Source organism: Dendroctonus ponderosae, unplaced genomic scaffold (genome assembly GCF_020466585.1).
Source record: "Dendroctonus ponderosae isolate FM_Combo_2020 unplaced genomic scaffold, Dpon_F_20191213v2 Dpon_F_20191213_7, whole genome shotgun sequence".
NCBI classification, from domain to species: Eukaryota; Metazoa; Arthropoda; class Insecta; order Coleoptera; family Curculionidae; genus Dendroctonus; species Dendroctonus ponderosae.
In genome coordinates, this window is record NW_026018916.1 from 10,637,994 (window position 1) to 10,664,223 (window position 26,230).

Genomic DNA, 26,230 nt, shown 5'->3' on the forward strand with positions numbered 1-26,230 from the left:
TAGTGAGAATAACAACTGGCCGCGTCTAGAAAGGCTACAGTCTGCATCTATCGTTTGTATAGACAGAAAAGACACAAGTGTTCATTCTCAATTCAGAGGGATTTCTCGTTTAAAGGCAAACAGTTTCAGACAAATAAAATTGCAAAAATTGCTATGAATTACTATAACATACATCAAAACCTAAAACTTTACCTAGATCTGTGGCAGAGTCCTCATGTATCAAAATTGGCTTCAATTGCTTCATTTCCTCATTGCTCCCCTTTTTCTTGCTTCGTTTCCTTTCCCTTTTACAATTAATTTCAGTGTGTTCGTTGTGATTGGTCTCAGCGCTGCTCATGCTATCCCGATCCGCGTCTGTTCTTCGTTTAGACTGACTTTTAGAAATAGCGTTAATTTTCGATGCTTTGGCACGTTCTCGCAACCTTCGTCTTGTTGCAATAAAAATTTGAATATACACTATGGTCATGATTACCAAGGGAATGTAGAAGGAACCGGAGGCGGAATAGATCACATAGCCCTAAATAAAAAACGGTTGATACAGAAAAGGTTGCAAATTGTTTCCGGATTTTACCTGTCGCGAGGATAACTTGCATTCTTTTTTCTCCAAAAATTCCTCACTATCAGGCCAATCGTTCCAACCTACTAAAGGAGGGGAGCAGATGAGCAAGGATAGCACCCACACTGCGGCTATCATGTTGAGCACCCTTTTCAGAGTCCTTTTCTGAGCATAGTTAATCGGATCAGTAATGGCCCAGAACCGATCTAAAGCTATAGCGCAAAGGTTCAGAATCGAAGCTGTACAACACATCACGTCCGAAGTCAGCCACATTTTACACAAATGGATTCCGAAAATCCATTGACCCGCCACTGAATAAACCACATTCAGTGGCAGCACGAGAATGGCTACAGTTAAATCGGCCACTGCTAATGATACTATGAAAAAGTTCTGCACTATTCGCAACGGTTTGTACATAAAAACACTTAAAATCACCAAGATGTTGCCAACGACGGTCAGGAGAATGAGAAATCCGAGAGTTAGAATAATCAGCACTCCCTCCCATTGTGGAATGTCTGTGACACCGAAAATCGTTGAATAGTTTCCGTATTCTGGATCACAGGAGAGGTTCTGGTCCAGGTCCATTATTTCACACGTCAGTCATTGGAAGGGATTTTTTTCGAAGTTGTTGGCCCATTATGGCACTCTGAAACGCAACTAAACGTTAGCTTCAAATTACATTTCAGTTAATTGGAAACTTTAAGTAATTTCTCTCTACCTAAATTTCCGAACGATAATTATTTCTTAATTTCTTTAAACGTCTGTTTAAAATGAAGATGTTTGAATTGGCGCCTTTTTTATACTTTTTTAATTATAATTATTTTTTTAATACTGTGGACTGTGGGTACTAATTAAATTACTTAAAAAAAGACTGAATCTCAGATACAGCTTGGGTTTCTGTTCAGTTTTTTGAATTTTCGATTGTTTGGGAGCATTTCAGATCAATTCTAAAATCGACTCTTGCAAGCCATTCGTGTTCGTTGTTCCATTGATTTGGCTTGGTTTTGACGAAAATGTTAATGATTAATTATCCCTGTTGTATCCCTGAATTCGAACACGACCGAGTTTATTAATTACTTAAATTTAGAAACCAAAACCTACGTTAACGGAATCCATAACTTTAAAACCTGCGAAACATTCCTTCATTCATTCCTTTTCCTGAATGCAATAAAGTTCTAGCTGTATGAAGGTTTCTCTAAGTTTCATTCTCACCTTTCTCGCAATGGAACTGTTTTGGATAGCTTTTACCATTTGACTGGACAATCCCAAGTCATGATAATTTTAGATTTTTTGGACATATAGATGTTATTACGTTATGAAACTCTCATTATATAACGTTAAATTATTGACGCTGTGAAAATGTACTCTGTTAAAAAATAAGAAAGCAATTATCGTGTAAAAGCTAACTCTAAAAATACTGTTGCAATTACTCTTGCTCTGCTTGATTTGCTGTGATCGTTAGTGTTGCGCCCAAGCACTTCCATTTCGTATTTTGCAGTTTTTCTTTGCTGACTGATTGTTGGGTTAAAATTGTTCAGGATGCAAAACTAACAAGAAATAAGCACGATTTTTCATGGTGGTTTATATATAAGTCACATATCTATTAAATTTTATTAAAACTGATTGAAACGATAAGTGCGTACTGAATTTCCGGTTTTTACTGGCTGAGATTCAGAAATTTTACACAGTTTTGAAACGAGTGAGGACAGAATTTAGCTATAAAGTTATAAATTTATTTTTTTGTTATAATTGGCTTATAGACAAGGAAACGCATTTTTTTTTAAATAAAAGTAGTAACTTTGTTAATTGTAGATCTTGGCATATAAAAGGCTTACTGGAACTTGCACAAAAGCATCGCTCATATTATTAGATTTTATTTAAAATATAGATCATTTCATATTCGATTACAGTTAATTAGACAAATACTGATAAATTAATTAGAAAACTTCAATATGACTTACTTTTGCAATTTCATTTTTTCAAGTTAACTTTTAACGAATTTACCTAAAGATGATGTTATAAAATTAATCTAGTGGAAATACATCACTAGGAATTCCTCGTTCAAATGCAGCACACCATACCTGCAGCTTAATTGGTAACACAATTTAATTTTGGACAACAAACTACTTTCGGGAAAAGCCATGAATATCGCAATAAGAGACGTTTCAGCATATTAGTGCAAATTGCCGACTGTATGCAAGACAATCTTCTCCCGCTTCGATAAATTGAAAATTTGAAGACTCCTTCTAACAGAGAATACTGTCCTAAATTCGTGGTTCTTGATGCATTAGAGCAGCAGTTCGTCTTTTTTCCAATACCCTTTGATACTTTTCCTTGTTAAAAGCAAATCATTTCATTTAACCATTGCAGACTTTGAATGACAAGTGTCCTCAATTTCCCTGGTAAAAAATCCACATCAGACGGCAAAATCCATGATTGCATTTTAAACTGCAGCCTCGCAACTAATGTATACTGGGATAGTGAGGAGTTTTTTTTTTCAAATTTCCTAAACCTTTTAAATACCACTTGAATGGAAACATCCTCGTATGCTTCTGGAAAATTGCATTTACTTCGTGACGGCCGTTCAAAATTGATGAGCAAAAGTCGCCATTCTGAGTTACGCAAAAGAGAAATTCTCATTTATAAGGTCCCTGCATTGATAATAGAATATTTTACTGTCACGTACTATATTCTCCTTTGAACCAGAGTTGAGCGGGGTTATTAAATTGAATCCAATTAATTCAAGGAAAATTGACATCACAAGAAAACATTTCAAGGCACAAAATAATGAGTACTAACCAGAAAATTAATGTGAAGTAATTTCGTTGTTTGTCTGCAGATCAAAGTTTCGAAGTTTTAACGAACCGCTTTCGAAAAATGGGAATCAACTGTTCCAGGAGTGCTCAAAGATGGCTAACGTTAAATTCAAGACAACTCCCGAAATTGGTTTTGTAATTTTAGACCTGGAAAACACTTTTTGCTTTACTAATTAAGCTCTCACATAATTTGGAATTGACCGGTAGTGAGCTGAACAGCTAGTCTTAAATGTATATTCCCCCATCCACATATTTGTTTTTGTCAAAAAATGTTAAGTAATTTTTGAAAAATGAATTTTCTCAACCCAAACATATAGAAAATGGTTCTATTTGAACTTGAGGCAAACACCGAGAGTATCACGACGTCCCAATGGATCCATTTCAAACTCCGCATAGCTCTTAACTTATGCAGTCATTTCATATGAAAAAATGCTTAGTATAATCCTTGGAGGTACTTTCATATGAGAAAAATGATCATTTTTTTCAGCTGGTGGCAGTGGAGTATTTTTTATTTACCTAAATTTACATTTAAATATATAACCGGTAAAAAATGTACTCGAGGTAAGCACCGTCTGCGTTCACTTTTAGCTAGTCGGAGTCTTTGAAAAATTGTAAAACATTAACTTGGCGAGTTGCTGATTTAAATTGTGCACTTGCAGTTTGATGCAGCTGTTTTTTCTGGTTACCTGACACATTATTGGTGGTGACTTAGGACAACATTTTTTGGTTTCATTTATTTTGATAACATTTATATTTAGGTTTAGTCTTAGTCTGCCCTGATTCAAGTTTATTTTTTCAGGATTGTTTTATTCTCTATAAGCTCAATTCAGTTAACCTCCGAACTGAATCTAGGCAAAAATATTTTCTCTTGCAGTTTGGGAATTACCATCTGCTCGGATAAATTAGTTGACAAAACTTCGCAGACTTTGGAATTTTATTTGAGACCATCTACGACATTTGGCAATAATACATACGAATAACTTCTACAAATATAATTCACATTCATTTATAAAAATTTATCAAACCACTTATTTTCTAAAATATTTCTTACAAAACCCGTTTGCGATTTTAAGTATTCTACAAGCGTTTGAACGAATTACAAATGCACTTGGCAATTTATAGGAAATCCGCTCAATTTGGAACATTATAACCTTTTCATATTTTTGTTTCGACTTCAGCTCCCAGATAGGACTCAGGTCTCGTTCTACGACAGTTGTCAAATGTTTTTCCAGATGCTCTATTTCTAACAGTAATTCTCAGCACTTTTAACATTTTACATGCAGTTGAAACAGCCATATTTTCTTTCCTGGAGTCACGAGTGGTAGATTGCTTAGATTCTCCGGAATACTTTAACATGACTCTTTTCGAACGAGCCATATTTCATCCGGGAACAAAATCTAAGGTCCTAGCGGGACCGACGTGAAAAGCGCAAAACAGGAATGGCTAGAAATGGATCGTTTTAATTCTTTTATTCTTGGCCAAAATAAGAAATAAGATTAAAAAACACTGTTCCACTTGTGTCTATTCAAATTATTTAAAAGCTTTGTGCGATTCCCTCATCTTCGATATTTTAACATATAAATTAACGACGAAATATTGTAATAATTATAATATTTAGGTACGCGATTAATAACAGACTGATTAAGAATGTAAGAACTACGAAGTACGTGCTGGTGAGTTCATTCATTTCAACATTTTATTGGTTTTTAGTTAGAAAACTTGTCACTTTTTAATGTAGATAACACTCAGTTTATCTGGTTAACTATTACTATATGAATTTTCCGTAAAATTGCCTCGAAGGGATCAGTGGCCATAAACGGCCCGCAGAAACAACTGCATTCATTTTCTCTCTGTATGAGTGTCATTGATGAAATCCGTCTCTGTCTCGTTCATTTCATTTGTTAAAACATCTAACAACTTGAAATAAATGACCGAATCTAATGAGTTTTTGAGTGATATTTTTCGGATCTCAAAAACACTTGCACAGAAATATCTCTGGACAACAGCAGAAGAATTTCAAATTAATTTCCTTGCCTGAATTCAAAAACCGATTATACTTGGACTTGAAACCAACCAAAAGTATGTCTTCGCTTTCCCTGCGGAGCCATTTAAAAGCCTCCAATCTGATTACTTATACACCTACTTCTTCAGGGAAGCACTTTAAACGATTCTAAAAGATAATGTCGACTGTCACAAAAATGTATCACTTATTGAATTTCCGTCGGTTTAGAAAACTTATTCCTTCCTGTATTCATATCCTTATCATTATTCCGTACTAAAAACTCCCAAAAAATTGAACAAAATTATATGAAGGGTCGTGTTTACTAGTAAACATATATTCCATTCAATATATTTGACGCTATTTGTTTGAAGAAATTAACAAGACAAGTTTTTATTGTTTGATGGAAGTTTGGTGGACTTTTTTGTTTGGGTTTCTTCACAAAAGAAATATTCTGAAAATACTTTCCAGCCATTTAAATATCCATGAAACCGCAGGAACATGTGCTGTAAAATTATACTTGCTTCGTGACTGCCTCTTGTAAATTGAGGAGCAAAAGTAGGAATATTTATTTCCGCTCTAGAAAAATAGACAGTTTTGCTGTGGTAAAAAATGCAAAGTCAATTTAGTTCATGGGCATGAACAAAAATATTGGTGGGCATGAACAAAAATATTGGTTATGAATAAATTCGAAAGTACTGCCATCAAAACAAAACACTCCTCATTATTTAGAACCGCAGATTCTATGCGCTGTCCTTAAGTACTTTTAAAGTTATTTTCCTATTTTTCTGGTGCCCCAGTTTGCAAAGTTTTAACAACTCCTTACGGAAAATATCCAAAAACCCTTTCAGGAATATACGTAAAGAGCGATTTTAATAAAAGCCGAAAGATGTCGATAGGATTTTAATAAGGGAATAAAATTTGGATTATAAATCTATTTCCGTATAGAACTTTATTTTCAAAGAAGCACATCTGAGAAGGAGGTTTCATATAAAGTATACCGCTTAACTCAAGGGTTTGCTCGCATTTCAATGCAGAATTGAATATATTTTTGAAAGGTTTTGGTTCACGCAGATTATTTAAATGTTGGTTGTCAGTAAAATAAGTTGTTCAAACGTCTCAATTTAGTTTTGTTTAGAGGCGAATTATTTTGAGAAAATAAAACCTGTAGATAAAAATTGTGTTAACTTTATTTGCTAATTATAATTTTATTTTAATATTTAGTAATATTATCAATCCACATTTCAAATTTATTTATAATTTATAAGATTAACACAAAATTTATTAATTTTGCTTGCTGATGAATCCTTTAAATGTACAATTATAACATATTCCAGCTTAATAACTAGGCAATAAATTAACACGATAATATAGCATTTGTTTAAATAATAGTAAATAAAAAATGATTCAACAAGCTCCAAACTCTGTATAGAAATATAATATAAACTAAGTACACAGAACAGTTTCTACGACAATTGTAGTTGCAATAGGTTGCTCTAAATTAACATTAAAACCTTCCTAGTCTATTGCAGGTGTATTTGGCCATAACGTATTGTTTAACCTGTATACAGACTCCTGTTTGCTTTGATGCAAGAAAGCTTTTAACTGTGTTTTGATCCATCCTGGCTTCAAAGCAAACATATCTCGAAAATGTAAGCTCAGTTAAGAATATTTTGCGACTCTAATCCACATACAAAGCAACAGTCGTTTTTATATAAGGAATAAACACTCTAAATCATTTTGATTCTTAAAAGTTTAGTTATACCATTTGAAAACAATACAGCACTACTATAATATTTTTTTGCGAAAATGATTAAGCACATGATTTTACAGATAAAATTGTTTGTTAAAACTGTAATACAGTATTTTTTTTGACAAGAAGTGATCTACAAAAGAGTTGAATGAAATAAGTTGTTATTTACATTCAGAATATTTCGCATAAATTGGTAAAATAAAAAAATGTAGATTACATTCATTGATCACTACATAAAATATTTTGCAGATGTGGAGGATGACCAAAAAGTTACATAACAATGATCAAAAGATACATTGTAGAAGAATTATTTGGTTGAGTGGTTTATTCCATACTGTTAAAAAATTGTTTGCAATTAACACTTATTTGGGCAGGTTAAACAGCTTGAAAAATAGCAAACATTTCTGTTGCGAATTATTCGTATTTGCAAATATGCAATTAATAAGCTGTTAGAATTCTGGGAACGCGCTAATTGGACGAATGAGAATATATTTGAGTTTTCGGATAAAAAGTGTAGCATATGGAGAAAACCACCATATTTTGTCGGTGTACTTTTTTGTTACATTATGGATCGCTTCCTCTGTTTATAAATGTTAAACAGAACGTTTTGCTTTTCACTTCAGCTGGTGGGGTTATTATATAAGGAAATTAGATTGTTCAGCAAGATGGGAACTCAAATTATTTTGCAGATATTGCAAAAAATATTCGCTTTAAACGTGACAAACCACTCGCATTATCCTGCACATTGCTTAGCTTTGAATCCAATAAAGCATTTGCTAGATCTAATGAACATAAAATTTGCTAGATCTAATGAACATAACATTTGCAACAGTAATTAAGTTCTAAATTTATGTTGGCAAAAGAAGGAAACTAAGATGAAAAATTGTCAGCAGAGGGATAATATGAAAATCTGAAAGACGCAATATAAAATCAAGTTGCAGCAACTGAGATAGGAGACACAAATGGAAGAGTTGAATAAAGTTACAGGAACACATTCGGAAGAAAGAAATATCCCCAGATGAAACAATCACCGTATTTCAAAGAATCGAGAGAAATTATTAATTAAAAGAAGAAGCCATTATTTATTCTGTTCTTAAACACAATAAGTATAAAAGTAATATAAAAAGTTTCACTCAGGCCAGGTGCGTAGATAACCCGAGCCAGGAATATAACGATCAGTTTTTAAGGAAAAATTAAAAAGGCAAAAGGAGAAAAGCACGAAAAATTTAAAATTGGGTAAATAGTAAGAAACCAAAAGCTACATCGACACAAGACATAAAGTTTGTATAACATGTAGATGAACAAGTCGACGACGCTAGAAGCGAGTTGACAAGGAAAAGCCGTAGGAAGAAGGGTAAAACGTATCTTTTTCAATTGAGTATTTAAGCTCGAATTGTTTGATCAGTTGAATAAGATCAATGATTAAGTTCAATAACTTCTGTGACTGTTGATTGTATACAACTTTTTGTTTCGGCAAATGTGATGCGTTTTATCACTTTTGATCGTTTGCCAATAATCTGCAAATTTATTTTTCATTTTTCTATAAACAACAGTTAATCTCTGAAAATACTCAATAAAAGTAACTTTGCAAACAGAAACTGTTTGTCACTGTAATAGAAAACGTCTATTAGTCTCTATTAGAAAAGCAAATAGCTTTTATAAAAATCAATACAAAATAGTCAACAATCCAACATATATTTTATAAAAATAGTAACCAATAGCAGCATTAAAAATAATGAACCTGTTCCAGTGCGTATTAACAATCCTTTCGAAACTTCAGGGTCTTTCCAAAGCCATTTTATCCAATCACTATTCCATAAGCGTAATAAATTATAAATATTCTATAGCAACTTGACTGTCGTTCATTCAAATGTCACTTATATTCGTATTCCCTATCTGAGTAAGCAAGGTAAGGAAATGTTTCAGAACTTTATTGCTTTAAATATACGAGACCGGAAGATTGGAGCGACAGGTATTATAATGTTATGTCAGAACTTAGCAACATAGTTTAAATATGGAACATCATGCAGTTTCCTATCTGGCAAAAACTGCATATAATAAGGAATTTGGTAATAATCATACAAATTTTCAATTAATGCTTTTTACTTTGCTGCTCTATAGTCCTATGTTTAATTCGTTTCGAGAAAACGTAGTCATATAGCAACACAAAAGCTGCACTGTTCATTTGAATAAAGAGCACAGCGCAATCAAATGCAACAAAATCCTTGACATTTTGTTTACAAGTTCAATCGATAATATAACAAAAAAATCAGCTATTTAACTCGAACAAGCCAAACCCAATCCCGCTTCCAATTTGCGATGGAAATTGAAAATCGAAATACTGAAATCAACTCCCCGGATTATAAAATTTTCAAATCGCACTGAACTGCATATTACTGCCAACTTTGCACTACAACTGGTGTTTGGGGCGTGGTGTAAATTCAACTTTGTTCAAGTTCCACAGCAGGTCTTGCCACCCAGCTTTAGATGAAACTTGCTCAGCAAACTCTCAAATATTTCCTGGCAATGAATGCGTCAAAACCAACATTGGGAACTTTTTAAATTATTGAGGAATTTAATTCAAACAGGTCCAGTTGACAACATAATTTAAATTTAAATAATTCCAAACTTCAATACGTATGAATAAACGCAGCTATGTTTCGCTTTAATATTTTTATTTGAAATAAAACCCAATTAAAATTCATCGCATCCAATCAAGATAAAGAGCTGCAACAAAATCCGTTTTATATTTATTGGAAGATGAAGAAAAGATTGCAAAGAAAATAAGGGCGTCTTCTGATTTTCGTAGGGATTTAAAGTAAACCGATTTTTCCGCTGCCCTTACCTTCCACTCAATCTATGGGCGCTCAGAGAAAGTCCCTAACTAATCAGTTCTAAAAGGCATGCATTTAAAAGGCGCTAAAATATAGGATCACTTTAGATCATTACTTTAGTTTTTTTCAGGAAAAATTATTAGGAAAGGCGTGTTATAAAAACGTGAAAAACAGTTTCCCGAAAACTTTGAAAGGCGACGGAAGGTTGTAAAGAATAAACCACTTTTCTGTCTCTTTCCATACTTTTGAAAAAACTTTGAAAGCCCATGAATAAAGCGTTCATAGCTCAGCTTAGAATTCATATTCAAATCGTCACTAAAGTCAAAACGAATAAAGGTAGATTTTCCTTAATATATCTGTCTATTTGTTTTGTGCTTCCAAAGCTGTTTTCACAAAGTTTTGAATGCAGAGAAATATCCGGAAATCCGTGTTGATTTATATGCAGCAAAATATATGCGTTCAACAGCGAAGTATGAAACTTTTACAATAAGAAAACTTAGGAAGATCTAATCAATTTCTGTCGGATAAGGTATCGAACAAATCTGTACATAGAAAACTAATTTGAGGAGTTCTGAGCAAAAGTGATTGAGCAACGGGAAAGTTTCAAAAATTGATGATATTTTTACGTATCTTTATGGCGCTGACAAGTTTTCAACTAATTAAAGTTTAATTAAGTTTCCAGTTATACATTGCGCAACTTATTACAGACGTTTCATCTAAACATGGAAAATGAATATCCATTTTCAGTATCAAAAAATTCGTTGCTGAGAACTTGAGAATGAAATTACTGTTCAGTGTTTTATAAATGAATATTCCAGTTCCCGGGGATTTTAATGCGAAATGTTAAGTAGGATTAGGTGCTATATTGGTCTTGCTGTTTAGTAAGTTAATTTTTAATTTTAGACAAATTTAAAGTTCAAAGTACTTTTCAAAACAACCAATGTCTTCCAGATAATAAGAAATATATATAAAATGCACTGCAAGCTACTGGATTAACTTATAACTTAAGTTAATGGGCGAAGGGAAGATATATAGCAACCAAGGCAAAGGAAAAGACAAATAACTCGATCGGCAGATTGAAGTTGTAAAGACAGTACAGATTTTATTGATAGGAAATATGAAAAATGCAAGAAGAAAGAATACATACAAACTCAGTAGGTCCATCGTTTATGGGCTGTTTTTGGTTCGCTGCGTTAGTTTGAGCATCAAAATGGTTTTAAAAACAACAATAGTTTTACAGAATAACAGGTGGAAAACCTAGTACAGACTGCAGGTAATAAGTGCAAGTTAATGGAAGAAAATAAAGTATTGCGAAAAAAGCGAACCAAAAGGCGAAAAATGTATTGGAAGCTTAAAACAGATACCAATAAAGCCAAATAAGAAATTCAATATTTAAGCGATGGGGAGCACACGTTTAATTGACACAGGGAGAAAAGAGATGCGACAAGAAGATAAATAGCATAGAAGCTCAGAAGCAGCACCCTCTAGGAGCTTTATTGAGCTTTTTGATTTAGTTGTAAATAATTTAGTTTTTATTTATCTTGTAAATTTCCTTGAATGTATTTCCAATGTTAATTTATACAATTTTCCTGGGTTTCCGCCCTTTTTCAAATTTACAATCATTTATTTTTTAAGATAAAAATTAAATCAGCTGGTTTTGATTTATTGTTATTTCATGGCAAGGTTAGTCATCAAAATGGTTTTGAAAGCAAACCAGTTCCATATTATTCGAGGCAAATAACCGTAAAAGACAGGCCTAAAGAAGGAAATATCACCACAAAAGCAAGAAAAATATGTACTTAAATTCCGAAACCTACCAAAAAGGAGGAAAGGCTCAACAGTAAATGGGAGAAAATTCTTACCAGAATTTGAGAGAAAATCTTTAGAATAAGCAGGACAAGTCTATTTTACACACGAACAAAAGCATTCCAGCTCAGGAAAACGAAGCAATGTTTGACAGAAACAGAAATAATCAAACAGACAAGAAAATGAAAAAAATCCCAAATTGACAAACAAAAGTAGGAGGCACAAGAATACTCAGCAAGAAAAGGAATGACACGGATTGCCTGAGCTACAGTAGATAGAGCAAAATGAGAAAAAATCATGGCAACGACCTAAAAGCAAGAACAGCACCAAGAAGAATAATTTTAAATACCTACGCTACAAAAACAGCAACACATTTTTTACACCAGAATGCATATGAAAGCAATTATAACCATTAAATAACCTAAAATCTACGCTTAAATGGCTATAAATGGTTCCAATATCCAATTCGATTGCCTATTATGTGAAATATTACACGCTCCGTTTACAAAGTATCTAGTTCAAAATATTTGGAATGCGAAACCGTAAAGATTTATTGCATTTTAAATGCAGATTTACTAAATTTGAGCTAGTTTTATTAATTTGCATTAATTGCTATTGCAAATGAGGCAAAATTTTGAATTATTTCGATTATTCAACAATGTAAAGCATTGTTATTTTTAAATAAACTACATACATTAAATTGTAATAAATGTATACATACATATTCATATTGTGTAAAACGTGTGATGGGAGCAGGTGGTGTATGTTTAATTCTTGTTTGACCATTGAAACCTGTGGAATTTTAAACTTTGCACTTTCACACAACTATTCCTGCATAAAAAGGCACCTAGTCCACGATTACATAAATTCAATTTAGACCGGAATTCCAAAAATGTAATATATTTCTCCTTCAGCGAAACAATTACCAATTTTTCGACAAGCACACGCGGACTTAATTTATCTTCTTTATATCACGATCCATTAACCAATGAAGTTATTAAAAATGTTGTTCAGGTTGTACGCCAATTTAAAGTAATGGGCAATTAGGATCATCGCATGTTCTGGAAACTTCTAACTTGCAATATATTAGCTAACGATACTGAAGAGGGCTGGCAGTTTCATTTTTCCTCAGGAGCATATGGTTGCAATAAATCAGTCTTTAAATTGTTGTTTTCTTCTCTTTAGCGATGTGCCGGTTCAGTTTGGTAAGGTTTTTGCTTTTTCTGTATTGTTGTGCAAATGTGAACTGGCTGGTTGTTTAAACAACTAAATGTGTATTATTAGCATTAAAATTATATCATAAGTTTTTTGTAAGCATATATTATATCGACAACATCAATAGTCCTGCGCTTTTGGAAGTGTGCTTAGACCTCTTGCATAGTTTCTAGAGCATTATTTTTAGATGGCAACATAAAAACATTAACAACATTGCCCTTCCGCCATAAGTCATAAAATCCTCGGCGGACATCATCCGTAAATAGTTAAGGCACCAGTGCACTTTTTCATAACCTATTAATCCATTTAAGACATAATGTTCTGTCGCGTTTTACAAAGAAATTAACGTCTTTTGCAATGGGCCATTAGCAAGGTTCGTGATTGTCATAATAAACCTGCAGATTTCCCACTAATGGTGCAGATCTTTTTCCAAAAGGCTGGCAATGAAAATTTCCGGTTGCATACAAAAAGCTATTTCTCTCAGATAAAAGTTATAATTTGCAATCCAAATTTAACCAATTTAATAATGGAGCGTTTCTTTCCAAATTACAGGGTAAACACATTACATTAAATGGTTTATTTAGATTTTCTGCCAGATTTTGTGGGGAAATTTTTATTTCACTGGCTTCAAAGCGGCGAATAACGAATCAATAAAGAAAGCGATATTTTTTATGTGGTATTGGACGTTGAGTTTCCCTTCAATGTTTCAGCGTTTTCTTGGTTTGGGAATAAACATCCAATAATAACACCCTTGTTTAATGTTGAGATTAGATGGTAGAAAGTCTGACTTGAAATGAGAACTATTTGAATTGTTCATATCTATTTTTGAAATATCCATCTTTCCGCTTTATGCAGGAAATACTACAAGCGTAAGCTTAAAATTTGTTAATAATAAATTTGTGAATTTTCGACATTAAAACTTGTATGGTTAGAGCGAGCTTCAGGAAATATTTTAATTCTAAAATATAAAACCCGAAATATGTAGAGCTTTACACAATCATGCGGTTTATTATTCAACTTCGTTTTGCTAGATATAATGCATAAACCTCAGTGGGAGTGCTTTTTGCTGTCTTCGTACTATCAGGATAATAAATGCAAGTGCTGGATTTGAAGGATTAATTTTTATATCTGTGACTATTTTCGCATTATTGATTAAACCAGCATTTGTTTGCCACCGTTGGATTAAAATTGAGAATCTTACAACTAAGTAGCGAATTATTTTACAATATAACAATTAATTTTATTGACCTTTTTAAACTTATTGACCTATTCAAGATATGCAATCGATAATTTAATTATATTGTGCAGTCTATATCATATAATCTTCACTTGCAAATAGCGATAAATTTCCAGCATAAGTAAAGAGTAGTTTCAAATGCAGGCTATATTAGCATATTGTCGTAATAACTCTGCATTGTTCCATGTTTCATTTTCCAGAACCCACACGTATTGGTCAATAGCCAGCCAACTCAAACAACCACACAAGAGGTGTTTTTGTCAAATGTTGCAAAATTAATTCCGAAATTGTCGATGTTACAGTTTCGTTGTGAAATTGGAGCAGCGTGTTGTTATAATTGAAAGCGAAATACTGTTACATGCAAATTGTCAAAACAGTTACGACGGAATAATGCAGCATCTTATTAAATTCCCTGATATATAATATGAAGAAATACGGTATAATTTTAATACTACATGTAATAGTGTTTTTAAACGGACATTAAAGTTTTACGCCATTTTCTAATTTATTAGCATCGTTCACTCGTTTTTTGAGTAATCAAACTTAAATAATTTATTTCTGCATAGCTGTTGTTGTGTTTCTCAAGAAAATCCATCAGCTGACGTTTTATGAACATATGAAAAACTAAAATGATCCTTTAGCGCTCTAAATTTCCAAAACAATCCATTTTCGGTTGAGGAAAGTTGAGTTAGACGGACACATTTGAAACACATCGCTGTTGTTAAAATAAAATCAAATGACTTCACAAATACATTTGAATTTAATGCTTCAAAGCAATAAATCAGTGTGCCAAAAAAAAACATTCAATGGAAACCTGCAAGAAAAATGCTCTCCACTGACAAATTTTTAAATTAAAAAGTCAATCAAAATCTTTATCGAAACTAAGCTTTCAGGAGATTAAAACTGTCGAACAGAGCGATGAAATCGCACGTTTCCATTTGCAGTTACTTCTCTAATAAATACATCACCGATTTTTCATCTGCTCATAAAACCACCTTCAACACTAATAAAATGTCAGTCTCGTGTTGTTTCGAAAATGGTTGGTTCAAAAGCCATTTCAAATTTACGCCGTCTATATGCGATGATGAAGCTATTTGAAAAATTATCGGCGTATGTAGACTCGACAGATTTACATATCAAAGTCACAAACATCGATAAGAATTTCATGTGAATCACGAATCTATCTATTTGGAGGAGCTTTGAATGAAAGTGTTATACTCAGCAAATTTTGGGGAGGATTTATCGTTCAATATTTGATATCTTCATCTATGGGTAAATTCAATAAGGATTATTTCTATACAATAGCTTGCGAAGTGGTAATCTGCTGAAAGCAATTTTACGGAGATTGAGATATTTGCGCTTAGTTTTAGCGTAGTTACTTAGCAAATTATATCGACCACAACAACATTAATCGTAATGTGGTCTTTTACCGAAACTGTTAGGTTTTCATGTCAATTGCTAGAAACTGGTGGGTTTTTCGGGTTTTTGGACTCCAAAGTTTCCTAGTCGATCCGGTGAAAGGTTGTCGGCAAAAATATTCTGAGAATGGAAGCCACCCCTGCTTTAGAAACTTAATTAATAAAAAAACAGGTAAATATTTGTAGCCTCAATGTCCAAAAACCCTGAAAACCTAATTGGTTTCAATGCAATATTTCTATTCAAAACATTAAATTAAAAATCAAACAAAAAAATTACTTGAAATCTGAACTAAATTTGTTTCTAATTGCGAAAAATCAAGTTGTTTAAGAACTCTGCACTGGGCGTTAGGAAAACGTCTCCAATTTTGATGCAAAGTGAACAAAACCCACGACTTTGTGTAAATTTTAATATTTTACAACTTTTTCCACCTAAAACCATAACCCCGAAATGATGGAATTTTGCTTTAAAATGCATTGGTTTTCAGGAGTTTTATCGCACCTGACGATTTTGAAGCCCGATCCATTGCAATTTATCATCAGACTCTGAAAGTTCACTGGTAAATGCAGTCGCCTTTTTGATTTTTAGAAATACATCACGTTAAGCTTTGGAATCGGTTTTTATTTTGGACTCTCTTTATCCGAGAAATGATGACGCAATTTTCATGTAATGCCGATGATTTTGTTGGATCGTTTTATTAAAAAAGCAATTGACTTAATAAAAAAGCTTTTGCAAAACCCGCTATAGATTCTACCGCTTAGTGGCTTGTTTTGTAATAATGTGGTTAACTTATGGTTGCAACCAGTCTCTTATCTTGGCGCATAAAACGTCCCTAGAGGAATATTCAGGGAGCAGATTCTCCGGCTTTTGCGGTTCACTTTTTCTGCCGTGCCGCTTATTGTTTTCATAATCATTATAGCTTTTCACCCAAAATTCAACTACCTAGGTTTACTTGGAAAATATTTATTTTTTAAATATAAAGCACATGCAAAAATAGTGCGCTTTGTAAACAAAGCCTACAATTAGACCTTTTAGATAAAACGTAAAAAATAAAAAAAAAATAACCAAAACGGATAACACGGTTAATTCAGCAACAAACTACCCGCAGCGGAAATAGATATTTTCATCGGACTTTCAACTGTTAATTAAGTTTGCTTTAACTAAAATCGGGAACTGTACAAAACAATCAGTTTCGAGATCCAAAGAGCCGAACCGAATCACAACTTTTTGTAACCGTTTCAAACTACTCTTAACAATTGATTTCACAGCATATGCGAAACTGAACAAGCATTCCAATTTTAACACCGTTTTTAGAAGTTTGCTCACTGTTTAAGTACTTTTCTGCCAAAATACTTTTACAAATCTGTTACGTTTAATAAATTTTAATTAGCTAGTGATCTAGTTGATCTGGTTCGGCTATTAGCTAATAACAGAGTTTTATAAACGTATTGGCGAGTTAAAATGTTAAAATTGAATGGAGATTTAATGTTGATTTGTAGCACGCAGGCAAAATGTGAAAACATTCCTAAGTACCTAAAAGTGGTTCCAAAAAGCTAGGTTACCTTAAAAGTACTCTTACCATAAAAAAATGTACACAGCACTGTTGAAATGTTGTTATCAAACAATTATCCTTTAAAAAGTGAATTACAAGTTTTATATTTTGCAATATCCTTAGAGTTTTTGTAGGTGGTAAGCGTAGTAAGTTCATACCCAAAAGCCTGGGTTTCAATAAATTGAAATCGTGTTTTGTTTATTAAGTTGGATCGCAACTGGGGAAATGCTGATTCGATTGTGTACCCAAGACGAAACAGCCCCTTGGGATAGCCTGTTCCATCCATATTGTAAAAATGTTCATGATACTCTCGTATCTTCCCTCAACTTGCAAGATGTCACATATATCCTTTCTCGATGTAGAAGAAAGTGTTGCCTCGTTCGAGCTTAACAAATACATCTAAATGTGTTTTGGTTCTCATCTGTTCTTAAATAGAAAGAATTGTTGAAAAATATTTATTGTGGATATTGTTTCAAGAAGAAGTTTGCCAAACTCTTATATAAGACAATTAGCCCTAATTTAGATTCGTCTAGGAAGCAACAAAAGTTGTGAGGAAAAGACAGCATTATAGAATTTCACACGTAAACTCCTATTGACCCGAAATTCAAATTTATGGTACAAAACTCGTTAATACATCGAACAAAAAATTCTGGGAGCTCGTGATAATATTCTATGTATTAAAATAGGAAAAAAAATGTCCGAAACTCGATTTTTCATACGATAACAAAAAATAATCGAGTTTATAGTTTTGGGTCCCCGACTCGAAACAGATTGGATCATCCATCTTAATTTGTGCCAGAGATACACAATATATGGAGGCTTTTCCCTCGTTTTTATATTTTGTATTTGGGGCTCATCGTTACGTACGACGGTGACTATTAGTCCCTATACGGAGAAATCGATGCACTTTTTCCTTGATTTTTAGTGGAAAATCCAGTTTCTTTCGTGATTGAACTGAGAATTGCAATACTGTCGCTTTTCTTTGTTTGCTGCTCAGAAAATTATTGTTTGTTGCCCGACAGATTGATTTTAATGTTGTCGTCATATACAACAATATATCCTTTCATGCCAGTTTGTTCTCAAACTGTTTCATTTCGGAGCGTTTTTCTTTGTCCAAAGTATATAAGATTATTGGAGGAAAAGGGTCAGATTTAGATTAGATTTAAGATGTCGGTTTGCTGTGTTCGGATGATGGCATTTTATACGGAAATCTATTGACTGTTCAACCTAGATAATTATAAATGGCTTTTCTTAAGTGAACCGAAGAAGATTTATTATTAATGCGACATAACGTTCCAAAATGTTGGGCAATTCAGCAGCAGTCCATTAGCCGTGCTTAGCTGCTTCAGACAATATAATGCTCTCAAAAGTACATAACATATTTTCATAGCTCTATTTAAGTTAGGCGAAAATGAAAAATTGTGTTCTTGCTACCATTATAAGTATTAAAAAGATTTAAAAGAAGGCTTCAGATCTCAAATAGAGCGAATTCTCTATTATTTTAAGCAGCGTTCCGGTGCTTTTCTTACTGCACGTGTAAATAAAAATACCTCTACAAAATGTACATATTTTCGTCTATTCATGAAAAGTATCCCTCGGGGTTTAATTGACCATTAAAGAGATTTGTGCAGTCAGGAGGCTGAAATACGGATGTTATTTTGTTAAATTGCTCTCAAACAAATTGATGGGTTCTCTTAAGATTATTTGCTCGGGGTTTTCAAGGGTGACAATGATAATTATGGACCCAGTTTTAAGCGAGCTCATAGTAAGACCCACCTGCAGGAAATGATTCGATTTAAAACCGCTCTAACTTTTGAGCCTCTATTGACACCCGAATGTGTTTTCCAATATTTTCGAAATAAGAAAGATTTTCCTATTTGGTACATCTGAGATAAACGGTTTTCGAAATATTTACATTAAAGCGATAAATTTATGAATTTATCTTTTGAGAGAATCATAAAGGCAATAATAATTTAATGAAAATTAATAGTTTCATGATCACAACAATAAATAAACTCAATAACTCTAATAAAATACTAATCACCTTTTGACAAAACTTGTTGGAAATTATGTCTATTAACTGCAATACCTTTCATCCTTAATAATGTAATTAATAATAAAATTAAAGTTTATTAAGCAATTTTTGAATCTAAAAAAATATGTTTCTCCATACACAAAAATCTAGAGGACTGAAATCCGCACCTAGTGCTGGCCACACCAATTAAACGATTTTCTATAAAATCGAACCATTTGCTGCAGTTTGAAGGAAATCATTTAGAAAAAAATAATGTTGACATCCTGCATTTATATTTTCGTTAACTTTTCTTTTACGATAAGTTAGAAATTTTTAAAATCGGAGTAAAAAATTGTCGTTCCAACCCTCGCATGGCGATTCAAAATTTTCAATTCTTCCCTTTCTGAACCTAAATCGATGAGCCAATGACCAACAACTTAGCTGTACGAGATCTTTTTTGGTCAAGAAATAATCAAGATATGGCGACTCGACTCAAAACGCTCCAGAGTTAAAACATTCATATCCCGGAAATCAAAATGGCGGCCAAGTCCTAAAAGCCAATTTGATAAAGCGTATCTAAAACTGTTTTCGTGGCAATAGCGAAGCTTTGTTCGCTAAAACGTACCGAAATTTTCTTGTATGTCCGGACAATTTTAAAAAGCTGATTGATCTTCAGATCCATTTTGATAAAGCGTGATGAGTATTTGCTGTTTGCTATTCAAGGCGGAATGATCTTTTCCGCAGTAGCAATTCATGTTTCAAGCCACAAAATGTCGTTAAATCCGCCAACAATTAAGCTTTTGTAAGAGTGGTGGGTCGCATCTTTCCGCCGCATGATTACACTTCACATTAGTAGCTGGAATTCCACAGCGCAAATTTTAACAAAATGCGACACTATCATTTATGTCATTTATATTACGTTCTTCGGTTACTTTTGCTTCGTTGAATTAGTTGAATTTTCTATAAATGAATGCGATATTTTGTCAAAATTAGAAGAGAAACATTTGTATATTTTCTATGCTCTTAATATTGGTAACAAACCTGCGGGTAATGAAAACTTCAGTCATCTGTTCCAAGTTTTTAAATTTATTTTGTCATGAATCCCTAATACAAATTTAAAAACTGTCTGCTTAGCTTATAAAATCCGGTTCTGCTAATCTCGATGCAAACCATGTTTTTATGGCCAAGCCGTTTATCCACGGAAGTTGCGAGTGGCAAAAAATTCTGCGTATATTTGCTTTCCAAAAAAATTGTTTTGATATTATCAACCGTGTGGAAAATAAGGCAAAGTTCACGTACAACGTCACTTTCCCCACACTTTGCTTTCGTCTACATCAGTAAAAGCAGTTCTGACTTCCAATATACTATCGACGGAATTTGAACCAGACAATATTTAGCTTGTACACGATTCATTCAAACGGTCTGAAGATTATGATCTTTTCTCTTCAATCAACGAAATTACTAATTTGGCATCAGTCCAATTTGAGTTTCAATCTAAAGATAATCAATTGAAATGGTAAGAAAATCTTGAACAGTTTTGTGCATTCGAAAGCCAGAATTTTAAAATGCAATTTTTATTTTGCCTCTGAAAATGCAAAGTTCAGTTGCAACCTGTTTGCATCTAAATTGCCACAAATTGCCATTCAGAAACCTGCCGATATTCTGTCCTATACGATAACCAGACGAAACCAAGCAATTGTCTCCAAGCCAATATAGTTTTCAATTTCCTTAACATATTTGACGGGTCGGTTGCAATATTCCCCATACCCGAGTGAATATGGGAAAATCGGAAACGCTTCTCAAATGCAGCAGATTGACAATATTTAGATCAAAGCTGGTAAAGGTTAAACTCCCTGCATGAGCAAATTATAACATCTCGTGGAGATGTTGCGCTCAATGCGATTTCCTTAAATCGAAAGGAGATTTCGTTACTGCTCATGTGGAATAAAGTCTTGGAGCATAGTTTCACAAATAATACTCAATTTTCCGGAATCTTTCAATTTCCGCTTGCATCTCTACATTTACAGTTTCCGTTTTGCTTATTATTACATGATTCAAAGTGGCATTGATATTATTTCTAGAAATTCCATTATGTTAAATGCGAATGCTTGTCAGCCTGCAAACTCAATAGAACCTAATAATAAAGAAGAGTTTTATTCCATTATTGCTATGTGCAGGACTTCTCGGAATCCCTTAGACTTATGATCCTTTTATACAACTTTGTTATTATTCTCTTTCTATCGGTCCAATTTTTGTCATTCTTTTATATCGATTGAAAGCTAGAAATGTTTGAAAATTCAAAAAACAGGTAAAAACTAGAACCAACCATTAATCCCGGGATTGAACTCGATGCTTTGAAAAATCGTTTCTTTGATTAACTAAAACTTTAACTGAATACTAATCGAAATAGGGTAAAAAGCGTAGATTTTACCCGCATCTGTTGGATACTTATCGTTCTTTAAAATTTATGTTGTTAGTCATTTAATGCAATCGCTCTTGACCCCGTTTCGGTTGGGGTGAAAAAGAATTTCCCTAGCGATTTCCCCAGTAATGAATAGCCTTCAAGATGACTTCTTCAGTTCGCCGGATTGAATCTCGCTTTTTAATTAATAAGTTCGATAATAAATTGGATTGAGCAAACTTTCAAGAAAATGATCGCGGCAAATTATTTTGAACGCTGGCGCTGGCAATGGATACGCAATGCGAGTCATCTTGAGAATGGAGACAGAAAACCTTATCGATTACACAAATAAAACTTAATAGAAATTGTATTTAAATTACTTCAATTAGATAATGTTGCCTCGCTAAAACAATGTCATTTGTTTCACTAATTTAACAAAACGTTTACTAATAAAACGTAATAAGAAATGAATCTAATTAGTTTTCCGCTGGATAACAATTGCAATTAGAAACATCAAAGTGCTCCCGCTCTGTGAAAATTTCAATTCAAGATAATAAATGCTGAAGAACAAGCTGGCCCTAACACCCCCCTTGTACCACACTGATTACCTCGTTCCGTATGCCCTTTAATTACGATAAAATTTATATAGAGCACTAATTTAAATTAGCTAAAAGCAAATTTAAATAATAAATGGCCTCATTTATACTACGAACTAAGAAATTAACTCAGACGTCGCAGCTTTCTTTGTGCGAGTTTCTCAGGTATTGCATTTACGGTTATTTTTACATTTTTATAAATCGATTTTTTCCATGCGTCATTGTAAAGCTTTTCTCATCACTCATGCTTGATTTAAAACCCTCGCAATAAACAGATTTATGGAAACTCAAAGGAAAAAATGATCAGTTGGCTTGTAGGCCTTAAATAGTATGGCAAATCTTTTCATGTCCTAATTGACTTTTTTACAATTTTGAATTCGGTTTAAAAGTTTAATATTTAAGTACAATATGACGATTATGCGAAATACAACAGAATTTTGAAAATAATATTTAAGTTTATTTAAAATAGATTAAGTATATTGCAGACATATAAATCGCAAAGGAAATATAGTGATTAAGCTGAGAGATATAATAGTATTTTGTCGCTTATTACTGCTGAGGTCTGCTGCTACTGATGCTGTGGAGAGAAATACAAATTTTGCGAATTTCACCAATAAATTGTTTTATCAAGACGAAAACAGAACTAATCCCATGATCCTAATGAATCTCGCCGAACCGTGTTGTAACCTTGGTGAGCTCGGGCATTGTTTAAAATTATTTCAGTAAATATTTACTGCTCAGATATTTCGTGACTAAATAAGGGCCATAATCATTTTCGCCAGGCTTAATTCACAAAATGTTTCGAATTTTCCGGAGATTATTTCCTTGCAAACGGATGGGGCTAAACCATTGTGGTAAAGTTTCTGATAAACACAAATGGAAGACGAATTAGTGGACGTGGATGATCACAAGAACATTAGATGTCTTAGTTGGGTTGACTGAAGGGCCATTAGTTCATTAAATAAATCAACGTTAAAATCTAAATACGTTTAAACGCGTTTAGATTCGTCGTTTTTATATCGGATGGACACAATGTTGGATCGACATTGCAAATAGATTAAAGCATTTTAAATGCGGGTTTGTCGTCGCCAACCTATTATCTCGTGGACTGATAGAGCACATTATGCTGATGTCTTGTTACGTTTAAATACTGAGATCTAAAACACACTGAAGCGACGAAAACTCGAATACTTCGGATATGTTATGAGGGGCAAGAAATACCGCCTCCTTCAACTAATAATATAGGAAAAATTGAAGTCCGACGACCACCGGGACGAAGCAAAAAGCATGGCTTAAAAACTCTAGAGAGTGGTATGGAAGAAGTACCAGATCCTTATTTGTGTCTCCAAAATGCAGATAGCCAGAATGATCGCCAACCTTCAGTAGAAGACGGCACCATAAGAAGAAGAAGGCTCTAATTGGTGCTACTAACTAATTGTCTACAATATCTCATTATGCGGTTAAACAAATATATGAAGCAAATACTAATCAGATTAAAGGCATTTCAAAGTTTACAAGTAATATGTATTTTTACCATCTTGAAGATATTTCAACAGGACATGACTGGACGACTAACATATTCTATAAACGTCTTGGTGCATTGCAAACCTGAGCCTTCTAGCAAAATTACAATATATTAGCTATCATTACAAACCAAATGGATAATTATTAAATTCAATATGCCTAAAAAAGTTACCAATAAAACACGCAGAAATTGGTCCACTCCTTCCCTGCCAGACGGACTAGAATAGGTTTAGGACTGTACTAACTGCTGCTCAATTTAGTTTATCAATTTTTGGAATTACATTATTTGGAGAAAAACTTAAGCTAAACCAAACCGCGAAGAACGTATTTTAAACGCCTGCTTTCGAAGCTTCTTTTCATTCCTTATTTTCCCAAGATAAAAGTAAAATGAAGCCATTATTCTTGGTAGTTAGCTAATTAGTAACATACAGTATTTTCAGTCCTGTTTTTTCCTTATTTTTCTTCACATTTGACATCAAAATTATTTTTCTCATTATTATGTTATCCTCGTCGATACCTTAGACCTCAAACCCTACAAAGGAAATAAAGCTGGAAATATTCCAAAATTCTAAGTTGTACTTATGATTTATAACTGCGATTTGCAAATTGGGGTAATTCATAAATATATTCAAATAAAATTCTAGAAGGAAAACCCACTTGTGGCCCAAACTAATAAATATAGAAAGAGTAATGCTGCTCTAATGAGGCCCGAACGTAAAAGATTCCGCCATAGGAAAATATTTTCCATTGATACTTTCAAAGCTAGAGGTAATTTTTTATTTAAAATTTCCCCAAATAATCAATTGAAAGGGGCGTTAATAGCAGCTGTTTTCATTTAAAACCGCGATATGTATGACTGTTTCATTATTGATATGATATATTGAAAGCTGATCTGAATGAATGAATTATGACCGTACTGAATAACTAAATTTAATCGAGTTAAAATTCAACAACGATCAATTGGTGAAACATTTATGGAATTGATAAATGTTGATTAAAGTGTCCCTTGGCCATATTGAGGCCTGGAAATGAATTAAGAATGAGGACGCGAAACGCCCCAACTATTCCTAAGAATTTGTCTGAAATATGATTCTTTATAACTTCCCATTTCATTTTTCTGTAATGTGTCATAAAGTTCAGTTATACGCCGGGCCATATTACAATTTCTCAAGACTTTACGAGAAAACTTCTATTTTGTGTAGAGTGAACTTATAAATTCTGCTATTAAAAATTATTAAAATTTGCAAAATTCTTAAAGCAGATTGCGATTGTATGCTGCTACTAATATACCCAGATAATCTTATCTAGAATGAGCTGAGAGAAACGAGTTTTTATTTATATTCTGACCACTTTGGTCCCAAACCAGTGTTATTGATGGCGTTAAATGAATGCGATAGTTTTTAACTGCAAGGGCAAAAGTAACACGAATACAGACACAAGTTCAACCAAAAACATACAAATTGATTAATGTTCTCACTGACTTTGAAACAATGTTTCTTCTAAACTATCCTCAAACTAATTAGTATTAATAAATGACTCATAGAAAGCAAATCGCAGAGGACTGAGCTTTTTATAATCATGGGATTATTTAATCTATGGAAATATTTCGCCTTTCGCGGCTTTTGTTGAAACTGGTGATCTTTTCAGGATTTAGGCTGTCGTGAAAATATTTTCTTGCTGACGTTTTGCATGCCCGAGTGGCTTGCGAAAATCTTTTTTCTACGCCGACCTAAAATGCGAAAAGCTTAACAGCTTTATCCAAAATCAACTAAATTGTGAGAGAACCAGTCATTTTAAAAATTGATAGCATTTTTAGAAGGGGCGAAAGAGCTTCGCAAAAGAATAGAAGAAAACAAACGAGTTAAACCATTGAAAATGTGCGATACAACGACATCGTTTTATCAGCATCAAGCAGATCGAATTTAATACAGAATATTGAAAAGGCCAATGTTAACGTAACACTAAAAGTCCGAAGCAACATGGCTATCATGGGTAATTACATCAGCACTTTACCTAAATGTTAATTTAATTTACGGTTGCAGGACTTAATGAAAATTTTTAACCTCATTAGAGATAACTCGCAATTCTCGTAATAAAGGGCTCTTTGCTGACGAAGTAACTTTTACAAGGCACGGTTGGGTTAATTGTAAATAATAAGTCCATTTATTCGGTTGAAAATCCCAAATGGATGTGACAAGGTGATCAAAATTAATAAACACTTTCATCAGCGGAAAGTTGGAGAACTTGCCAAGCAATCTGAGTTTATTTCAAAACAGTATAAACGCCCAAAAACGTTTCATTTCAGTTAAACTAACTTTTCACAACTTCAAATCAATTCAACTATTTATAATCTATCTGAACATTACGCAATCGGGCCAATTTCTTAAGTCGTTGCAACAATGCTTTATCCGCAAAATGGGACTTGAGAAACTCACATTAATAACATTTAATACGAATCCAATCCGAGGATCAATTCAGTGGAGCTTCGCATGGAATCTGAAAACTTCTTAA

General features: G+C 33.3%; 1 protein-coding gene across 1 annotated transcript in view; it reads right to left on the minus strand.

Moving 5' to 3' along the window:
- LOC109543213 (probable G-protein coupled receptor No18) overlaps positions 1–26,230 on the minus strand; it is a 31,940-nt gene that overhangs the window by 2,102 nt on the left and 3,608 nt on the right. The window contains exons 2-3 of the mRNA XM_019912797.2: positions 572–1,202; positions 193–517 (exon numbers count right to left, since the gene is read on the minus strand). Coding sequence (XP_019768356.1) covers positions 193–517; positions 572–1,141 — 895 coding nt within the window. The 5' untranslated portion in view covers positions 1,142–1,202. The remainder of the gene's footprint in view (positions 1–192; positions 518–571; positions 1,203–26,230) is intronic.